Source organism: Theropithecus gelada, unplaced genomic scaffold (assembly GCF_003255815.1).
Source record: "Theropithecus gelada isolate Dixy unplaced genomic scaffold, Tgel_1.0 HiC_scaffold_172, whole genome shotgun sequence".
Taxonomy (NCBI): domain Eukaryota; kingdom Metazoa; phylum Chordata; class Mammalia; order Primates; family Cercopithecidae; genus Theropithecus; species Theropithecus gelada.
Window position 1 is genome coordinate 26843 of NW_020258144.1, and position 19670 is coordinate 46512.

Here is a 19670-nt window from a genome sequence, read left to right on the forward strand (position 1 = left end):
ACTTGAACCCGGAACATGGAGGTTGCAGTGAGCCAATACTACACCACTGCACTCCAGCCTGGACAACATGGCGATACTCTGCCTCAAAAACAAAACAACAACAAACAAAAAAAGAAAGTTCCAAATAATACAAATATTATGCAAGACCTTTTGCCCAAAAAGTTTAAATATATATGAAATATGATCCTAGAATGATATGAATTATCAAAATTGACTTAAGGATAGAAAACTGTAGACAGAACACAACTGAATAAACTAAAAGGCAAAGATCAACCCGTGAAAAAAGTATCCAGCACAGATGTTTTTGTAAACAAGTTCTACAAAATGATAAAGAAACAAATACCTGGTCTATAAACAATTCAAGCCTGAAGAAAAAGACGTCTCCAAACCCATTTGCAAGGCTAGCATAAAGCTAATATCGAAATAGAACAGGAAGGTCATTTTTTAAAACAAGGGAGGGGACTGGCACAGGGACAGAGACAAAACTCGTAAGTTAATAAGTAATATACTGTAAAACTAAGCAAGGTTTATATCAGAATGCAAGGTGTGTTCAACATTAGGAAACCTATTACTGTAACTCAGTACAATCACACAATAAAATCTTTTTATTTTCTCCATAGATGTCAACATTCATCACTGTTAAACAAAAGGGAAGGGGAAAAAAAGAAAAAACCCAATAAGCTAGAACAGAAGAAAACATCTTCAGCCTAATGAAGATCATCTACTGGAAGCCCAGAGCAAGTGTCCTACCTCAGGACGCAACGTGAAAACCATTCCCACTGAGAAAGGGGCAATCAAGGGTGCCATGCAACATCACACTGGAGGTCCTGGCCTCTGGGAGTCACAAGAAATAGACATGAGTGTAAAGGAGGAGATGAAACTGCCATTAGTGGGATACAATTTGGCTATCTAGAAAGCCACAAGATCAACTGAAGAACTGCGCATTCGACAAGGTGGGCAACACAAAGATGGACACACAGGTGGATGCCAGGGATGGGCAAAGGTGATTTCTGCAGATCCTTCACTACCAGTAACTAGGACTTTCATAAAACTCCTAAGACTAAATCAAATTGGAAGTAAAAGCCCATGTGAAGACCACACCACCTTCCCAAAGAACATACCTCATTTCTGGATAGGAAGATGAAAAACTGTTAATTTTTCTACAATATTTATTTAAAAATAAAATAAAAAACAGGGACGGGCATGCTGATTCATTCTTGTTATCCCAGCACTTTGGGAGGCCGAGGCGGGCGGATCACAAAGTCAGGAGATCGAGACCATCCTGGTTAACACAGTGAAACTCTGTCTCTACTAAAAAAATACAAAAAATTAGCCAGGCGTGGTGGTGGGCGCCTGTAGTCCCAGCTACTTGGGTGGCTGAGGCAGGAGAATGGCGTGAACCTGGGAGGCGGAGCTTGCAGTGAGCCGAGATTGTGCCACTACACTCCAGCCTGGGTGACAGAGCGAGACTCCGTCTCAAAAAAAAAAAAAAAAAGATATTTCCAGTGAGCAAAGAATGAACCGTCCAAGAAATAGTATAGGGACAAGTGACTTTCCCTTTAGGAGAAGTTTGCTACCTCTCAGAAAAACAACTTCAGATGAATTATAGATACACACACATACGTATCTTTAACCCATATTGTCTATTTTTGGTATATACATCTATATATTTTATACATGTATATTCATACATACATATATACAGATGTATATATGTTTAAAGCCACACTATAAGAGAAAGCAAATGAGAAACAGATAAATGAAGTGATAGCTGGAAGACGTGGGAATCAGTACAGGTTTTCACGCCTGTTTCTGAAATGGGAGATTCTACAGCACGCTTGGCACTAACACATCATATCCAGTAGACAGGACGGCCAAAAACACAAAACAAAAAAACAAAAGAATCAAACACCCAAACCCAAACAGAACAAAACCCAACAACACATATACCCGACCAAAGTCTTTAAGAAAGCAAAAGAGGTCGGGCACAGTGGCTCACACCTGTAATTTCAGCACTCTAGGAGGCCGAAGTGGGTAGACCACTTGAGGTCAGGAGTTCGAGACCAGCCTGGCCAACATGGCAAAACCTTGTCTCTACTGAAAATACAAAAATTAGCCAGGCATGGTGGCACGCACCTGTAATCCCAGCAGTTTGGGAGGCTGAAGCAGGAGGTTCACTTAAGGTCAGGAGTTCGAGACCAGCCTGGGCAACATGGCAAAACCCCATCTCTCCTAAAAATAGAAAAAGTTAGCCAGGTGTGGTGGTGCACGCCTGTAGTCCAAGCAACTTGGGAGGCTGAGGCAGGAGAATTACTTGAACCCGGTAGGTGAAGGTTACAGTGAGCAGAGACTACACCACTGCACTCCAGCCTGAGCAACACAGGTAGAATCTGTCTCAAAAAAAAAAAAAAAAAAAAAAAGGGGCTTCGAAGCACAAGAGGTAAGGTTTAAGTCCCACTGGCTTACAACGGGAAGGTATGTGAGCACATCTGCAGAGTTGGTAACGGGGAGGCAGGTGTTCCCTCTGATAGCTGCTATTTCTTAATGAGGCATGGGTTGTGGTAACTACCACAAGAAGGGGGAATTGATAGATAAGAGAAGTTTTGAAATAGACATCCCAGAGTAGATCCACTGGGCAGTGCTTAGTGTCCATCTGAGGTTTGTAACGATAAACTTAAGGTACAACGGCTGGCCAGGCTGGCTGTTTTCTCACCTAATGACGGTGACTTGGGTTTGGGCAGAGTTGAATGACTGGGTTTACCCAGGGTTAGGGTTTTACTAGCTGAACAGAATGGAGGGACACGGGGGTGTAGGGTGGACCATGGAACTGATGCTATGCAAGAGGGAAGTGAAGACAGAAGGTTAATCATGAGAATGTCAGGGCTGGTTAGAAGGATGAAGGGTCAGGGTGGAAAAGCAGCCTCCATTTAAAAGGTTACAAGACAATCAATGTCCTCAGGGAATACTCAGGTTTCAATTAAAGTCAGATGGCCGGACCATTCAAAACAAAGGTAAGGGCCGGGCGCGGTGGCTCAAGCCTGTAATCCCAGCACTTTGGGAGGCCGAGGCGGGTGGATCACAAGGTCAGGAGATCGAGACTATCCTGGCTAACATGGTGAAACCCCGTCTCTACTAAAAATACAAAAAACTAGCCGGGCGCGGTAGCGGGCGCCTGTAGTCCCAGCTACTTGGGAGGCTGAGGCGGGAGAATGGTGTGAACCCGGGAGGCGGAGCTTGCAGTGAGCCGAGATCGCGCCACTGCACTCCAGCCTGGGAGACACAGTGAGACTCCGTCTCAAAAAAAAAAAAAAAAAAAAAAAAAAAACAAAGGTAAGGACAGAAAGATTTGCCAGCCACCTTCTGGAGCTGACGGATGGTGAAGAGTGGTGGGAGAGACGGGATGGCATGTGGGGATGGACACAGTAGCTGGAGGTGAGCACTCCCGTACGCAGGGTGACTAGAAAGGCGGGGAGAACAGCATGAGGCACCATGGGCTCCTGAGCGTCTCTTAGAGGCAGGTGGGTGTTAGGTCCTAGGGCTGTCATCCTGAATGCTTGAATCGGTATGAACTGCAAGCAGGCAAGGAAGCAGGAGTGCTCCCAGCTGTTACACACATGCAAGGAGGCCCAGCGCAGGGCCTGGCACTTTCTAAGTGCCCAGTAAGAAAGAACAAACAACCGGGGAAAGACTCCAGCCATTTCCCATTTCCTTCCCATTCAGCCCACCCAGTCACAAGGTCTCTTTACCAGGGAGCAGTTCTTCACCTCACCACAAGTCTCCGTCCCCCGAGAGAGCCACTCAGACACCAGAACAAGTCACCAACCCACCAGGGGTTTAATTCTCCTAATCAAAACATCAGTTCAGAGAGGGGCCCTGCTTTGTCCCCATCCAGGGGTGAAGATCTGCAAAGCACCCTGGGAATGTCCAAGCCCAGAAGAGCCAGGGGCCCATCCCTGAGCAAGTGGAAAAGTGGGTCCTGGAGTCTCAGGCGGCCTCCTCCTCTTCGCTCTCCTCCTCACTCTCATGATACTGTCTGCGGTTTGTGTTAACAAACAGGTCAGAATCATCTTCTGAGCTGGACTCCTCTCCTGATAACTGTGGCTCAGCTGGGAGTTCTGGCTGAGTTTGTCTGCACGAAGGGAAGAGAGCAGAGTTAGCCCAGCACCTTCTGAGAAAACCAGATCTACAATCAAGGAGTTCCAAAAAAAGGAGGACCATCCGGCCCAGCAGTCAGGGCCCTACAGGACCCTTTAAAGACTAAAACAAGGGACAGAGGCAGAGCAAACAGTGGGGAAACTTGGCTAGAGAAACAGGCTAAAGACTGACCCCACTCCCCAAACATGTGCCACAGCCATTTGTTTCAGTCAGGAATAATGATTCTACGACCACCAACTAATGCTTAATGAACCCGCATCACACACCAGATGCTGCACTAAGCAATTTTACAAGCCATCCACTTCTTTAATCTTCACAATGCTCCCATTTTATATATAAGGAGAATAGAGTTTGAAGGAATTAAATGACGTGCTTAAAGTCATTCAGCTTTAAGTGACAAAGCCAGGATTTTAACCCAGAGAATCTGACCTTCAAGCCACATTCATAACTATGTACCACATACGTAGAAGCTCTCAACAGATACCCTATGTAAGGAGGAAAAAAGGCTCTATTTTTCCCTCAAGGCACCAAAGCATGAACCCCTTATTTTCCATGTGTCCCACCGCAAGGCTTGTTTCTCACCTGTTCCTGTTGTTGTGTTTCTCAGCCACTTCAGAGAAGGCCTCAGGCCTATGCCAAGAGATAAGCAAGGTCAGGGAGGACAAATCACTTTCTCACAAAAGAGCTGTTTCCAGCTGTCTCTGCCTGGGATGCCATGACCTTCCCTCCCCTAATTCCCAAGCTAGGAAGGCAATGCCTTCAGAAGCCAGAGAGTCAGTGATCAAGGGGACCACTTACCAAAAGCCCTCCTTTTGCAGGGAGCGCACGTGGTCCTTGCAGAGCACAAACGAGATCTCAGCCTTCACCTTTTCTCCCTCTTCAATGGGGTCAACAATGAGAAAGTCTCCTGTAGGTAAGAAGAGAAAAGGCAAAGTCAGGCCTGCCTGCAATAAGGAAAGCCAAAGCCATAAGAAGTGGTTCTATCTCCTAGAGAGGGCTGCCTCTCTCACCTCCCTGTCTCTCTTTTTTTCTTTTTTTTTTTGAGACAGGGTCTTGCTCTGTTGCCCAGGCTGGAATGCAATAGCATGATCATAGCTGACTGCAGCCTCCACCTCCCAGGCTCAAGTGATTCTCAGGCCTCAGCCTCCCGAATAGCTGGGATCACAGGCACGTGCCCAACTAATTTTTTACTTTTTGTAGAGACAAGGTCTCATTATGCTGCCCAGGATGGTCTCAAGCGATCCTCCCACCTCAGCCCCTCAAAGTGCTGGGATTACAGGAGTGATCCTCTCACCTCTTTTGATCCAGATGTTCTTGCGGTATTTAGAGGGCATGCTCACCAGGAAGCGCTGCCCTTGGGCTGTCTCCACCTCATGCAGATTGTTCCCTGGGGTCCTGAGTACCTGGTTCAGGAGAGACCAAGAATCAGTCTCATCGGTCAAACACTCTCTCAGCCACGCGCACCCTGCCACCACCCCAGGGGCCCTCCAGGGCCGGAGGGGTGGGGAGCAGAGCAGCTTGTGCCCAAAGCCACTCACCCTGACAATCTGCTGCTGGTCGGAGGGCACGATGTGCTCCCCCAGCACCTCCTTCACCACATGCTTCCTCTTGGTGGCCTGAGACATGCTGAAGTTGTCCCAGGGCGGTTAGGAACGAAGAGACTGTCAACTCCTCCTCCTGAGTTCCTTGGATGGCAGGCTCAGAACCCAGGACTGTTCTGAAGATGGGGAGGGGCCTTTTACTGAGGGGTGACACGGTGTCTTGGTTAAGAACATGGGCTCTGAAGTCTAACTGCCTGGATTCAAATCCTACCCTCATTTATTTCCTAACTATTCAACTTCTCTAGGTCCCAGAAAAATAACAGCTAACTCAGCACTGTTACAGAATGGGACAACAGTGCATGTCATGTAAAAGTAACTCTGGCAGGGAGCTGTGGCTCACGCCTGTAATCCCAGCACTTTGGGAGGCCGAGGCGGGCGAATCACGAGGTCAAGAGATCCAGACCATCCTAACACGGTGAAACCTCGTCTCCACTAAAAATACAAAAAATTAGCCGGGCGTGGTGGCGGGCGCCAGCTACTTGGGAGGCTGAGGCAGGAGAATGGCGTGAACCCGGGAGGCGGAGCTTAGAGTGAGCCGAGATCGTGCCACTGCACTCCAGCCTGGGGAACAGAGTGAGACTTGGTCTCAAAAAAAAAAAAAAAAAAAGTAACTCCTACAATCTTAAGTCCTGGTGTAATGTAAAACTATAGGAAAGTTCCAGAGAAATCATCCTGGCAACCTCTTTGGAAGGAGTCTGAAATAAACCGTATCTTTCTCAACACGCTTGTACACCCCAAGTCTGGCATAGTCACACAACAGAGAAGTTCAGTCTGGCAACACACTACAGCCGGAGACAAATTAGGTGGCCACCGTGATGGTCCAAGCCAGGAATTAGTTAATTAAAGGTTGAGGTGAGCAGGCTTGTCTGCGACATCTGCATTTTTCTGACTTGCGTACTTAGAAGACGAGGGCCAGTACCCTTAAGACTGATGGTTTCCGAAGGAAACACTGTCATCTCTAGTTGCCGTTCTCCTTCCTCCTCCCTGTCTATCCCGGAGAAAAGACCCTCAGAGAAACACCCACACTCAGTCTCTGGCCCTGGGCTCCCAGGGATGCTGCCGGAGCAACCCCGCTGTCCAGGCTGGACGCTGAGAGAGGATCGTCCACGACTCACTTCAAGGCTGAGCCAAGAAAACACAGTAAAGGAACTTGCCGGCGGCCGCGACGGTAGCGTCACCTCGAAATCAGGTCTCCAGCGTTCCCAGTTCCCACCAGCCCCACTGCGAGGAGTGCGACGTGAGTCTGAGTCGGATCCCTCCGAAAACCGTCTTCCGGCGCTGTCTCAGAGGCCTCCCGGCCACCCGTCCCCTCCCTTGTCCGTCTTCTAACTCTTCCCTACGCCAGGTCGGTCAAGCCTAAGTCCTTGAGTTCCGGGTCCGGGCAGCACAGAAAGGAAGTTCTCTCCCTGTAGGCCTCTCTCCCTCAGAACTGCTCGAGGAGCGACACCTTAGAAAACAGGGCTTCCCGCGAAGAACCGGAAAGGAGCGACTACTAAGGACGCCCTCGAGGTCCGTGGCGCCTCAACTCTATAGCTCTAACTGGCTAGAAGGGCCCAACGTGGAAGGTTTTTTTTTTTTTTTAAAAAGGCGGCTGAGGCGACCCGGAAGCGGAAGTGAAAGAAAGTTCTAGTGGCTTGAGGTATCCGCGGGAGCAGCAGGGTGGCGGGAGGAACCGTTACGGGAACTGAAGCTGCCGGTGAGCGCGAGCCGCGGAGCAGGGCCCTGGCTGGAGGCCAGAGGGATTGCAGGGAGAAGGGGAGGAGAGGGGCGGCAGGCGCTGTGGCTGGCCCTGGGGGAGAGCTTGGCCTTGCTGCGGGGAGGGGGCGGGGTGCGGCGCGTGGAAGCCGGGCCGCGGGAGGGGGCGGGCCGCGGGAGGGGGCGGGCCGCGGCTGCGCGCGGTGGGGGCGGAGCTGGGTGCGGCGTGTGCCCCGTGGACGCGTAGCGGGTGTTTCGTAGCGCTCGGTGTGCGCTTCGCCCTGTAGGTAGAGAGACCCTTTGGTTAGCTTTCCACGCCAAGTGGCTGTTCCAGGCAGTCAGTACCTTCTTGGCTCAGCCAAGGTCACAGAGGGAGTGACAGCTTCCGGGCAGCCCTGGCTACTGACTCTGGGAATCTTCCCACTGCCCCGCTTGCGCCACCTGTTAGGCAAGATTGTTTTTCTTCTGGGGCAAGATCAAAATCCAGGTCCTGCAGGAAGAAACTCCTTTTCAGAATAGTAGGGAAGGGTCTCCCTGGATCTCGGTTTTCTCCTTTCAGGATGAGGGGGATAGAGCAAGCCACCGGAACCCCTGGCTTGGCTGCCTCTTACTGTGAGATTGCTAGTGGGCTCTTAGGAGTTCCAGGTCTTCAGCCCTAATCTGCCTTTCTTTTGGGATTCCTAGATTAAGCCTGATCAAGATGACAACCTCCCAAAAGCACCGAGACTTCGTGGCAGAGCCCATGGGGGAGAAGCCAGTGGGGAGCCTGGCTGGGATTGGTGAAGTCCTGGGCAAGAAGCTGGAGGAGAGGGGCTTTGACAAGGTGTGGGGTGGCCGCCTGTACCTGGTGCAGGCGGGGGTGGGAGGGAAGTGAGTCCATCTGCTAGGGGGTGGACAGTGGGGTATAATCTGAAGAGGCTGCCAGAGCCTGGGCACCTGGTGGAGAGGAGATGGGGGCAAAACCCACGCTGCTTCTTGGGCTTGTGTACTCTGAATGGCACAGGAATGGCCGCCTTGCTCTTATCCCTCACTGAACACTGAGCAGCACACCCCTTCCTTTTTCCCTGTTTTGCAGGCCTATGTTGTCCTTGGCCAGTTTCTGGTGCTAAAGAAAGATGAAGACCTCTTCCGGGAATGGCTGAAGGACACGTGTGGCGCCAACGCCAAGCAGTCCCGGGACTGCTTCGGATGCCTTCGAGAGTGGTGCGACGCCTTCTTGTGATGCTCTCTGGGAAGCTCTCAATCCCCAGCCCTGATCCAGAGTTTGCAGCCGAGTAGGGACTCCTCCCCTGCCCTCTACGAAGGAAAAGATTGCTATTGTTGTACTCACCTCCGACGTACTCCAGGGTCTTTTGGGAGTTTTCTCCCCTAACCATTTCAGCTTTTTTGGATTCTCGCTCTTGCATGCCTCCCCCGCCCTTTTTCCCTTGCCAGTTCCCTGGTGACAGTTACCAGCTTTCCTGAATGGATTCCTGGCCCCGTCCCTCACCCACCCACCCTCACTTTCAGTCCGTTTGATACCATTTGGCTCCTTTTTGGGCAGAACAGTCACTGTCCTTGTAAAGTTTTTTAGATCAATAAAGTCAGTGGCTTTCATGACTGGGCTTTGTGCACTGAAAAGCAAGTGGGCTGGGAGTTGCCTCTCCTCCAGGGACGGACCATGTTTCCCTCACTCCTTATCAGTAGAGACCGAAACTGGCAGCTTCCCTTCCATTCTCAGAGGGCAGTCATGCTAGCCATGTAGGCCTCAGGCAGGTGACTTGTGTCTCAATCCCCGAGTGATGTGGGAGAGGGTGTGGGTGGATCTTTTCCTGGGAGCCAGATGGACTGTGTTCCAGATGTTAGTTAAGTCAACAGCTGGGCTAGGCAGCACCTGGTGGAAAAGTCAGTGGGAGTCAGAGGTACCAGGGTGGGCCAGATGTGGGTGAGAGTTCACCTGCCAGTCAGCATATCATCTGCTCCTCTGACCTCGGCAAGGGTGGGCAGGGCGCTTGCCATCTTCCATGATCTCTTAGGTAGGAGAAGGAGCACAGGCATCACAGCTGGAAGGATGTGAGGGGAGTACACCTCAGTACATTTTAGTCCTATTCTTTTTGTTTACTTTTTAACTTAATAGAGACGGCCCTTCTGTGTTGCCCAGGCTGGCCTTAAGCGATCCTTAAGCCTCTCAAAGCGCTATGACTATAGGTGTGAGCCACCATACGCGGCCAGCCCTGTTATGTCTTGAACACTTAGTATGAACCAGGCTTGAAGCTAAAATCTTTGCAAACATTTTTTTCTTTCACAATAATAATTATTTTCTCTTTTACAGGTGAGGAAACTTGAGGCTCAGAGAGGCGAATTTGCCCGTGGACTTGCTCCTGGGAAGTAGCCAGACTGGAACTCAGAACTAGCTTGGAAACGCATGGACCGGGCCCTGTGTTCCTTGGTCATATGGCTTATCCTCTCTGAGTCTCAGTTTTCCCACTTGGAAAATGAGATGGTTGTAGGGAAAGGATATTTGCAGCAGTGTGAACAACAAAGGAGTATTTCCGTAGCACAAATACAACTGCAATCAAGAAAAAGGTGGACTGGCTGGGCGTGATGGCTCACGTCTGTAATCCCAGCACTTTCAGAGGCCGAGGTGGGTGGATCACCTGAGGTCAGGATTTCAAGACCAGCCTGGCCAACATGATGAAACCCCATCTCTACTAAAAATACACAAATTAGCCCGGTGTGGTGGTGCACGCCTGTAATCCCAGCTACTCAGGAGGCTAAAGCAGGAGAATCGAATTTGGGAGGCAGAGGTTGCAGTCAGCCAAGATCATGCCATAGTACTCCAGCCAGGGTGACAAGAATGAAACTCTGTCTCAAAAAGAAAAGAAAAAAAAAGGCAGACAGCACAACAGAAAAATAGGTAGAAGACCTAAGATGGCCACAGAAGAAGGTTCCCTCCCAGTAAATAAGCACAGGAAAGGTGCTCCATATTGCTAGTAATAAGAAATCACATGCCATTAATACCCATCTGACTGGCAAACACTTTTAAGTTGGACAATACCAAGTATTGATGAGATGGTGAAACAACAGGAACTGATACCCAGCTGGTGGGAGTATAAATTGGTCTAAACAATTCGGGAAGACAGTTGGGTGTTATTTAGTAAAACTGACACACCCTGTGACCAAGCAGTTCCACTCTCAGGACTGTGCCTTGAAGAAAGTCCCCAACACCTGCAGCAGGACTGAGGTGAGTTCGCAGCTGCAATGTTGGGAGCAACGCTAGCGGCTGTCAACACTGGAGCAGATAAATACGCATTCATGCCACCGGGCACTGAACGGAGGTGAAAATGAACAAATGATAGCTGTGTACAACACAAATCTCAATAGCAAATGAAGCCAAACAAGTTCGTAGGAATTCCTACATAGATAGGAAAACAAAGGAAATGATTATGGTAAATGGTAAAGGAAAAAGTCTACAGTGATTATCTTTGGGGGAGGATGTGGAAGGGCTTAAGGGTAGGCTTGGCCTACCCTGACCTGTGTTTCTGGCCTGTGGGGGGGTGGTACAGGCATTGACCAAAAGAGTGTGTTCTGCGCCCTTCTCTGTGTATTAGCTACATCTCAGAACAATAAAAATATAAAAGGAAAACCAAAAATAAAGACCTGAGGCTGGAACGATCGTGTGACAGGTCAGAAACTAAATTGTTATTTGTAGGGATGAGAGTTCTGGGCAAGGCTGGGACCGGGAAGTGCGAGTGGCACAGCCTGAAAGGGACACTGGGTGGCTGCAGCAGGGCCTAGCTTGTGCTTCCTGCCGCTTCCTGGGAGGCTGCTGGTCCGAGGCCTGGCTGAGGTCACGAGGGCTCTCTCTTGAGTTTCATACTGTTTCTGATGTCTTCCTGGGTAAGTCCCCTCAGCCTTGACCCTCGTGCTGTGATGCTGTCGCAGGCCTGGTGTGCTGAGGTGGGGACTTTGCAGGGCCCTGGCCTCACCCACACCTCAGCCCTGATGCTGCCAGATTGTTGCTGGTGCTCTGTGAGGTCATGGAGACTCCCTCCTCCTCCACGAAGCCCTTGCCTGGGCTCCTGCCCACACTGGCTTCCTGATTTGGCCTCGCCTGACTCTGGCACTAGGAGCCTGCTGGAAGCCTGCGGCTCATGCTGTCTGCTTTATTTCCTTGTCATCTGCCTTTCCCAGCTCACCCACAGGCTTTGCCTTAGAAGGGGCTGGAACCTGCCTTCTCACCTCTCCCTTGGGGCTCGGGCAGTGCGTATACCAGGTGGCAGGCCACAAACCCTTTATTAGGACTCCATATTGCATCCCACACAAGTTCTTGGCTCTGTCCTGGGACAGCAGTAGACAAAGGGTATCTAGAATGTACCTTGTGACAGTGTGGCCTCTCAGATCCAGCCTGACTCAGCCAGCAGGACAAAGGGACCACAGCTTGGAATGCTGGTGCAGAAAGCAGACCTGGTGGTGAGGGGTGAGAGTCAGGTTGTCTAAGTGTCAGCCCATGGTACCCAACAGGACATGCCTGGCCATCCGCTAGCCTGGGACATGGGTGGGCCCGGAAATCAGCAAATACTGACCCCGTGCCCCCATGCCCTCACACCCAGCCAGAGCTTGACACCCCTCAGCCGATCTAGTCATGAGTGCTCAGAGCCCGCCTAGAACCTGGTGTGAACACAGCCCGTGCACTCCGGGGTCCTGAAGGGCTCCTGCTGCCCCCGGAAAGGAAGTAAGGGGAGGCTACCTGGAGCACCACAAGCCCTGCCCCGCGGAAGCCTGCTGAGCATGGAAGGCTCCCAGCAGGTGCTTGTGACGGCTGATCCCCTTCCAGGCTGGCCCCTCCCTGCAGGGACCAGGGCTCTTTCCTGTCACTCCCAACCTTGACTGATGGCAGCCTTGAAGAGCCTGCCAGGCCCGATTCTGGGCCTTTGCTCCCCATGCAATCTGGAGCAAGTTGCTTCACTCCCTTGAGCTACAGCCTCCTTGCCAGCTGGTGCAGGGTTGTGAAGATTCAACCAGTGAATCAGCAGCGCTTAGGAGCGCTCCTCCCCAGAGGGGAGCTTTAATCCCTGTTGGATTACAGGTTTCCTTGCCGAAGGATCTCCTTTTCAGGATATGGGACTGCAGAGCCCTGGGGGAGGACAATATCCTCTGTCCAACTGAAGGTTCAAGGAAAAGGGTTCTGGGGGAAGCACCAAGGCCTTGGAGGGCCTGATCCCAGAGGGAAGGAGATGTCAAGAACCTGCCCTGGTCATCTCTACCCATCAGGCCAGGGGCAAGAGAGGGGTGCTGTGGACAACCTGGGTTGGGATGTCTGGGCCACTGCAAAACTGGAGGCTGTGCCCTGTGGCCAGTACATTTGACCGACCTCAAGCTCACATTTGGCCCAAACCTCCTGGAAGCCAAAGTGGTCCAGACAGGATGGAGTCAGGCCCCAGGAAAGTCTACTCAGGGACACCCCACCTGCAAGAAACAACCCTACACCATGCACAGTAGACCTCATACCCCTGTAGAGCAGCCAAGGACTCATGCGCCAGGACCCACCACTACCCTTCCCCTTTGACCTCCCATTTCCTCCTTGTAGGAAGAGGTGATAATCATTGCCTCTGCAGCTGCTATGGGAAAGAAAGAACATACATTGAATCCCTGGCGCAAGGCCTGGCACACAGCAAGAGCTCTTATCATTGTTAACCCCACTCCCCACCTTTTCTCACCAAGATACCAATTCTAGCTGTGTGACCTTATACAAGTGTCCCAACCTCTCTGATTAACTTTTTCATCTGCAAAGTGAGGATAATGTGTGCTCCCTCAGGGTGCTTGTGAGAATTAGTGGGTGAAAAGTGCTCAGAAATTGCTAGGTTGTACTGCAAAAGAGTCCTTGGCATCAGCACAAAGCAGTGGCAGGTGGGGTGAGTGCCCATGGTGAGTCAAGTCGCAGACAGGCCTTGGCTAGTTTTTGAGAGAGTGTTGGAGGTACCTGGAGCTATGGCTAAGCTCCAAGTGATGAGACAGCAGGCCTAGGGGAGCTGCTTCTCCCACCTTGCCCCTGTGGCACAATCCTGGGCCTCTTCCTCTACCCCTCCCAGGCTCTCAGCTCAGAGTCCTGGCCAGGCGTCATCCTCCTGATCAACTCAAGCTCAGCCAGCACTTCCACAAACTGGAGTCTGTCCCCTTAAGCCAGACACCTGAGGCTGCCAGGAACTTGTGACGGTTCCTTAGAATCCCAGGAAGATGGCAGAGTTGGTTTTCCACAGCTGGGCTGAGGAAGTGAGGCAGGTAGCAGGCTGGCAGCTGCCCTGGGCAGTGAGTGACTGCTCTGGTCTAGGTCTCTGTGTGGGAAATCACTTCCTTTTGTGGTCCTGGAATTCTAAGGCCCAGAATCAGGAAGGGAGGGTGACACGCTGGATGCCTATACACAATATCCATCCCAATGAGGGCTGCCGGCTGCTCTTTATGTACTGTGACCTAGCACCTCTTCCAAGCCCCAGTGAAGCCCCTGGAGGCTCTAAGCACTGCAAGATCTTAGTGCCGGCCGGGCGCGGTGGCTCAAGCCTGTAATCCCAGCACTTTGGGAGGCCGAGGCGGGTGGATCACGAGGTCAGGAGATCGAGACTATCCCGGCTAACATGGTGAAACCCCGTCTCTACTAAAAAATACAAAAACAACTAGCCCAGCGAGGTGGCGGGCGCCTGTAGTCCCAGCTACTCAGGAGGCTGAGGCAGGAGAATGGCGTGAACCTGGGAGGCGGAGCTTGCAGTGAGCTGAGATCCGGCCACTGCACTCCAGCCTGGGTGACAGAGCAAGACTCCGTCTCAAAAAAAAAAAGATCCTAGTGCCCTAGGGACAATAAGCCTCTGCCCCCCAGCAACATGGAATTACAAGTACAAACTACAGTGAACTCTAAAATGCAGACAAATAATTCCAGCAAGGCCTGCCTGTAATCCCAGTGCTTTGGGAAGCTGAGGTGGGAGGATCTCATGATCTCTTGAGGCCAGGCATTCGAGACCCACCTGGGCACTACAGTGAGACCCCCATCTCTACAAAAAAATTTAAGAATTAGCCAGGTGTGAAAAAAATTAACCAGGTATGGGGGCATGCACCTGTGGTTCCAGCTACTTGGGAGGCTGAGATGGGAGGATTGCTTGAAGCCAGGAAGTTGAGGTATAGTGAGCTATGATAGTGCCACTACACTCTAGCCTGGCTGACAGAGCTCTGTCACACATACAAAAATTTTTTTTCAACAAAATCCAGACTTTTCCTGAGTTGACTACTTCAACACTGCTTTTCATCTGTTTTTTTTTTTGTTTGTTTGTTTTTTTGAGACAGGGTCTTGCTCTGTCACCCAGGTGGAATGCAGTGGCACTATCACTGCTCACTGCAGCCTCAAACTCCCAGACTCTAGTAATCCTCCCACCTCAGCCTCCCGAGTAGCTGGGACCACAGGCGTGCACCATCATGCACAACTAATTTATTTTAGATCTTTTGGTAGAGATGAGGGCTCACTATGTTGCCCAGGCTGGTCTCAAACTCCTGGCCTCAAGTGATCCTCCTGCTTCCGACTCCCAAAGTCCTGGGATTACAGGTGTGAGCTACCGTGTGATTAATAGATCACCACATGATTAACAGATCACCACCCTGATCTATTAATTATTGGAGTCTTTTTTTTTTGAGACAGAGTCTTGCTCTGTCACCCAGGCTGGAGTGCAGTGGCGTGGTCTCAGCTCACTGCAACCTCTGCCTCCCGGGTTCAAGTGATTCACCCACCTCAGTCTCCCAAGTAGCTGGGACTACAGGTGTGCACCACCACGCCCAACTAATTTTTGTATTTTTAGTAGAGATGGGGTGTTGGGAGCCAAAAAGGCCAAAGGGATCGTGACCAACTCGGCATTCCACTCAAGGCTATATGATCAAACAGCAAACTGTTTATCACGAATGCAGGATGTGGGCAAACTCCCACTGTCCTGCCACCAAAAGGTTTGCTGAGGGCCTCACTCCCTTGCGCTGTGCTCCTTCAAGTTATCTACTGAGAAAATTAGCACCTATTGTTCAAAGGATGCAGTCTCGCAAGCCTGCTATGGGCCAAATGGCTGACTGACAACTACCTGACATACCCGACAAACATCCCCCGTTTCTCGCTATCTCTTTTGCCTGATAAATACGGAGGGCTGGGTAAAGCTCAGGGCCCTTGTCCACTGGAGGCAAGGTGCCCCCTGACTGCTTCTTCCAAATAATACTCTTTTGTCTCTTGTCTTTTATTCCCGCGTTTGCCTGGCTTTGTTCAGTCCCCCTAGGTCCCTGCGGGCTACAATGGGGTTTCACCCTGTTGGCCAGGCTAGTCTCGAACTCCTGTCCTCAAATGATCTGCCCACCTTGGCCTCCCAAAGTGCTGGGATTACAGGCATGAGCTACCGTGCCTGGCAATTATTGGAGTCTTTAAAAACACAGTCATGGACCTTGTTTGCTGGTACCTCCAGCACATGCTCACTGTATCTATAGGAGAGCCAGATTCGGATTATCAATATCAGAGCAAACTTAGGAGATAAGGTGTCTTTCAGACAAGGACACAGAGGCTCTGTCTGGGAGGTTGAGGGGCTTGCCCAAAGCCATGCGGTCAGTAAGATGGCAGACCTGACATGACTGACACCCCCTCCTTCTGGGCAGTTTGTGTCCTTTGGGCTCAGTCTGGTTTAAGATCACAGATTTGACTTAGACTGCCAGCACACCGAAACCAGTGTCACCATTTATTTTCCGCCGGTGTCTTTGGGCAAATCCATTTTCCCTTCTCTGTAAAGTGAAGACTTTTTTTTTTTTTTGAGACAGTCTCTCTCTGTCACCCAGGCTAGAGCGCAGTGGCGCCCTCTTGGCTCACTGCAACCTCCGCCTCCCAGGTTCAAGCAATTCTCCTGCCTCAGCCTTCTGAGTAGCTGGGATTACAGGTGTGTGCCTCCACGCCCGGCTAATTTTTGTACTTTTAGTAGAGAGGGGGTTTCACCATGTTGGCCAGACTGGTCTTGAACTCCTGACCTCAAGTGATCTGCCTGCCTCAGCCTCCCAAAGTGCTGGGATTACAAGCGTGAGCCCTCACACCCAGCCCTCTTTTTTTTTTTTGAATCAGCATCTAGCTCTGTCGCCCAGGCTGGAGTGCAGTGGTGAGATTGCGACTCACTGCAGCCTTGAACACCCTGGCTCAAGTAGTCCTCCCACCTTGGACTCTCAAAGTGCTGGAATTACAAGCATGCCTAGGCGCCTGGCCAGGTGGAAACATTAGTCACTGGTGCTCCAGGAAGGTTGTCAGGCAGCGCTGAGCAGTAATGTGTCCTACTCACCTGCTGTTTATGCAGCACCAGGCCGCTTCTAAGAACTTTACCTGTTTCAGCTCACTGAATTCTCACAACACCCATTGTACAGAAGAGGAAACTGAGGCAGCGAGTGGTTAAGTGACTTCTCCGAGGTCACACAGCTAGGAAATGGTGGCAACAGTAAGAGCCCACGAAGAGCTGCGGTTGGTAGTTCACTCTGGACAGCCCTCCCGTGAACCGTCCCTTTACTGGCACTTGTTGCTGGGGACCTTCGTTGTCCTCTCCCTCCCTGGGCCAGGTGTGTCCTGGAGGGCAGGGAAGCGTCTTGGCACGCGGGTGCGCGCCGCCCCCTCGACCTCCTGGGCTCCCTGAACCTCGCAGGACCCCGGAAACCGGCAACTTCGAGCCCCGCCCCAGCTCCTGGCCGCGGGGGCGCACCGCGGGCGTCGGGCGGGGCGGCCCAGCAGGTAAAAGCTGCGCGGTCGCAGGCTCGGCACTCACAGCTCTGATGGCTCCGATGGCACTGACGGCCATGGCGCGTTCGAGCCTCCCGCTGGCGCTGGGCCTGGCCCTGGTCGCATTCTGCCTCCTGGCGCTGCCCCGCGACGCCCGGGCTCGGCCGCAGGAGCGCATGGTCGGAGAACGCCAGGACCTGTCGCCCGACGACCCGCAGGTGCAGAAGGCGGCGCAGGCGGCCGTGGCCAGTTACAACATGGGCAGCAACAGCCTCTACTACTTCCGAGACACGCACATCATCAAGGCGCAGAGCCAGGTGCGGCGGGCGGGGTGCTGGCAGGGGATACTGGCCCAGGCGGGGGAGGCCACAGGCGCTGCCCGGGCTTGCATGGAGGGGGCCCGAAAGCGCTACCGGGATATTTTCATGCAATATTTAAAAAATCGAATTAATGCCAAAACTCCACAATGGGCAGCCATCTAAATTTCAAGGAAAGACATCATTCAATCCTGTATTGCATGCACTACCTGCCTTCCTGGCTTGCCTGGTCCTAGTCTCTGCCCTGATGGGGTAGATCGGGGAGAAGGGAAGGCAGATGGGGACAGTGGGCAGTTCCCCAGGTGGGGCATGTCTGATGTCTGCCCAGGCTGCTGGTGGGGCTCAGCCTCCAGGCCTCTCCTCCCTCCACACCCACCAGAACTTCCACCACCCCGGACCCCAGGTCTGAATCATCCCTTCCCCCTCTCTCCCCACCTGAGTGCCTGGGGGCAACAGGAGAATATGCTGGGAGGTGAGAAGTGAGGATCAAGGGTCAAGACCCCTGACCTGCCCCTACCCTATGTCCCCAGCTGGTGGCCGGCATCAAGTACTTCCTGACGATGGAGATGGGGAGCACAGACTGCCGCAAGACCAGGGTCGCTGGAGACCACGTGGACCTCACCACCTGCCCCCTTGCAGCAGGGGCGCAGCAGGAGGTAACAGCTGGGCTCCTCCAGCCCCAGCCCTCCCCAGAGCCTCAGGCACTCAGGTTGTCCAGCCTGAACTGGTTTGGCTGGACATGCAGATGTCCAGATGTCTGGCTGAACCTGTCGGCCTTCTGGATGAGTCAGCCTCTGGGCCAAGATGGGGTGCAGAAAGGAAGCTGGGGCTTCCTTGGGGAATGGAGAAGTTGGCTACCAAGATCTGGAGTCTAGTCCCGGCCATGTGGCTTGACATCCATTGGGTCAGTGATTGCCCTTTTCTTGCCCTGGATTGGCCTGGCAGGCAGAGGGCTGGCTATTGGGAGGAGACAGGTCGAGGCTGGGCTCACCCCTCCTTCTCCCCTATATTCTCTCTACAGAAGCTGCGCTGTGACTTTGAGGTCCTTGTGGTTCCCTGGCAGAACTCCTCTCAGCTCCTAAAGCACAACTGTGTGCAGGTGTGATAAGTCCTTGAGGGCGAAGGCCATTTGTTTTGGGGCCACGGTGGAGGGTACTTCAGGTCCATGGGCCGTATCTGTCACAATAAATGGCCAGTGCTGCTTCTTGCATTGGTTTCTTCTCAGTGCTTCACTTCTGCCCCCATCCCCCACCCCCACTTCTGGCAGCTCCCAGCTCCCCCGCCCAAGCTGAGAGGTCACCCTGCCACCTGCAGCAGAGCTGCTGCTGTCCCAGCCCAGACAGTGCTGAAGGTGCAGGGCTGAGCCTCCAAATGTGGAGCCCTCCAAACACCCCAGCATCACAGGCAGAGAGGAACAAACCTTGGAGCCCCCACACATAGCCAGAGACTCCCGATATTCTCAGAGGTAAGGGGTGGGGGCAGACTCACAGAGCAGGGGCGATGCCCGGAGACAAGAACAGGGCCGGCTGCCTGGGAGCACTCCGAGGAGGAGTCTGTGCTCTGCTCCTGCTCAGCCCCAGGAGGAGCTCATGGGTGGCATGTGGGGCTTCAAGCAGGCAGTGTCCTCACCCAGGACGCTGAGCTCCCGGCCTGTAAGATTCCTCCACCTGCATGTGGCCCAATGATGGCAGAGTCCCTGCAGGCCAAGAGACCATGAGGGCTAGGACAGTGCTTCTCAGTCCAGGCTGTGGGCTCCACACCACAAGGACGCCTCTCATGCCTTGCCCTGGGCAAGATGCCTGAAAGGGGCTAGACTGGGAGCCCTAGAGGGACAGAGCTTGTCTGCCACCCACAGGAGGGGTGAGGGGACAGATTCAATGTAATGTCATTTAAAGAAAACAGCATCGTGGCTGGGTGCAGTGGCTCATGCCTGTAATCCCAGCACTTTGGGAGGCTGAGGAGGGTGGATCACCTGAGGTCAGGGGTTCAAGACCAGCCTGGCCAACATGGTGAAACCTCGTCTCAACTAAGAATACAAAAATTATCTGGGTGTGGTGGCAGGCCCCTGTAATCTCAGCTATTCGGGAGGCTGAGGCAGGAGAATCTCTTGAATCCAGGAGGCAGAGGTTGCATTGAGCCCAGATTGCGCCACTGCACTCCAGT

At 52.3% G+C, this 19670-nt stretch overlaps 3 protein-coding genes across 9 annotated transcripts; 2 read left to right on the forward strand and 1 right to left on the reverse strand.

Annotated features, from left to right (window-relative positions):
• Positions 1-3810: 3810 nt before the first annotated feature.
• Positions 3811-7036, reverse strand: LOC112617441 (probable RNA-binding protein EIF1AD). 4 transcript variants are annotated; one of them, XM_025374212.1, is made up of 6 exons: positions 6781-7036; positions 5694-5872; positions 5450-5558; positions 4954-5062; positions 4738-4785; positions 3811-4129 (listed from the first exon to the last, which is right to left on the reverse strand). In XM_025374212.1, exons 2-6 carry the CDS (start codon positions 5778-5780, stop codon positions 3985-3987), a joined length of 498 nt encoding a protein of 165 aa, XP_025229997.1. In that variant the 5' UTR covers positions 5781-5872; positions 6781-7036; the 3' UTR covers positions 3811-3984. The 4 variants fall into 4 exon arrangements, with proteins under 4 accessions (XP_025229997.1, XP_025229999.1, XP_025229998.1 ...); XM_025374214.1 differs by having other exon boundaries at positions 6911-7025; XM_025374213.1 differs by having other exon boundaries at positions 5694-5867; positions 6781-7025.
• Positions 7037-7133: 97 nt separating this feature from the next.
• Positions 7134-9050, forward strand: LOC112617443 (barrier-to-autointegration factor). Of its 4 annotated transcripts, none has more exons than XM_025374216.1 (3): positions 7134-7452; positions 8136-8274; positions 8527-9050. In XM_025374216.1, the coding sequence occupies exons 2-3, from the start codon at positions 8152-8154 to the stop codon at positions 8671-8673; spliced, it is 270 nt and encodes an 89-aa protein (XP_025230001.1). In that variant the 5' UTR covers positions 7134-7452; positions 8136-8151; the 3' UTR covers positions 8674-9050. The 4 variants fall into 4 exon arrangements, with proteins under 4 accessions (XP_025230001.1, XP_025230002.1, XP_025230003.1 ...); XM_025374217.1 differs by having other exon boundaries at positions 7142-7395; XM_025374218.1 differs by lacking the exon at positions 7134-7452 and adding an exon at positions 7463-7969.
• Positions 9051-17219: 8169 nt separating this feature from the next.
• LOC112617442 (cystatin-M) lies at positions 17220-18717 on the forward strand. Its single transcript, XM_025374215.1, has 3 exons — positions 17220-17507; positions 18038-18163; positions 18529-18717. Exons 1-3 carry the CDS (start codon positions 17244-17246, stop codon positions 18610-18612), a joined length of 474 nt encoding a protein of 157 aa, XP_025230000.1. The 5' UTR covers positions 17220-17243; the 3' UTR covers positions 18613-18717.
• The last annotated feature ends 953 nt before the right edge of the window (positions 18718-19670 follow it).

Coding starts and splice junctions, on each gene's coding strand:
- LOC112617441 (XM_025374212.1), bottom strand. CDS start 5,780: ATGTCTCAGGCCACCAAGAGGAAGCATGTGGTGAAGGAGGTGCTGGGG. Junction 4,786..4,953: donor CTGCAAAAGGAGGGCTTTTG/GTAAGTGGTCCC, acceptor CTCTTGGCATAG/GCCTGAGGCCTTCTCTGAAG. Junction 4,130..4,737: donor AAACACAACAACAGGAACAG/GTGAGAAACAAG, acceptor CCCTTCGTGCAG/ACAAACTCAGCCAGAACTCC.
- LOC112617443 (XM_025374216.1), top strand. CDS start 8,152: ATGACAACCTCCCAAAAGCACCGAGACTTCGTGGCAGAGCCCATGGGG. Junction 8,275..8,526: donor AGGAGAGGGGCTTTGACAAG/GTGTGGGGTGGC, acceptor CCTGTTTTGCAG/GCCTATGTTGTCCTTGGCCA.
- LOC112617442 (XM_025374215.1), top strand. CDS start 17,244: ATGGCTCCGATGGCACTGACGGCCATGGCGCGTTCGAGCCTCCCGCTG. Junction 17,508..18,037: donor TCATCAAGGCGCAGAGCCAG/GTGCGGCGGGCG, acceptor CTATGTCCCCAG/CTGGTGGCCGGCATCAAGTA. Junction 18,164..18,528: donor CAGCAGGGGCGCAGCAGGAG/GTAACAGCTGGG, acceptor TTCTCTCTACAG/AAGCTGCGCTGTGACTTTGA.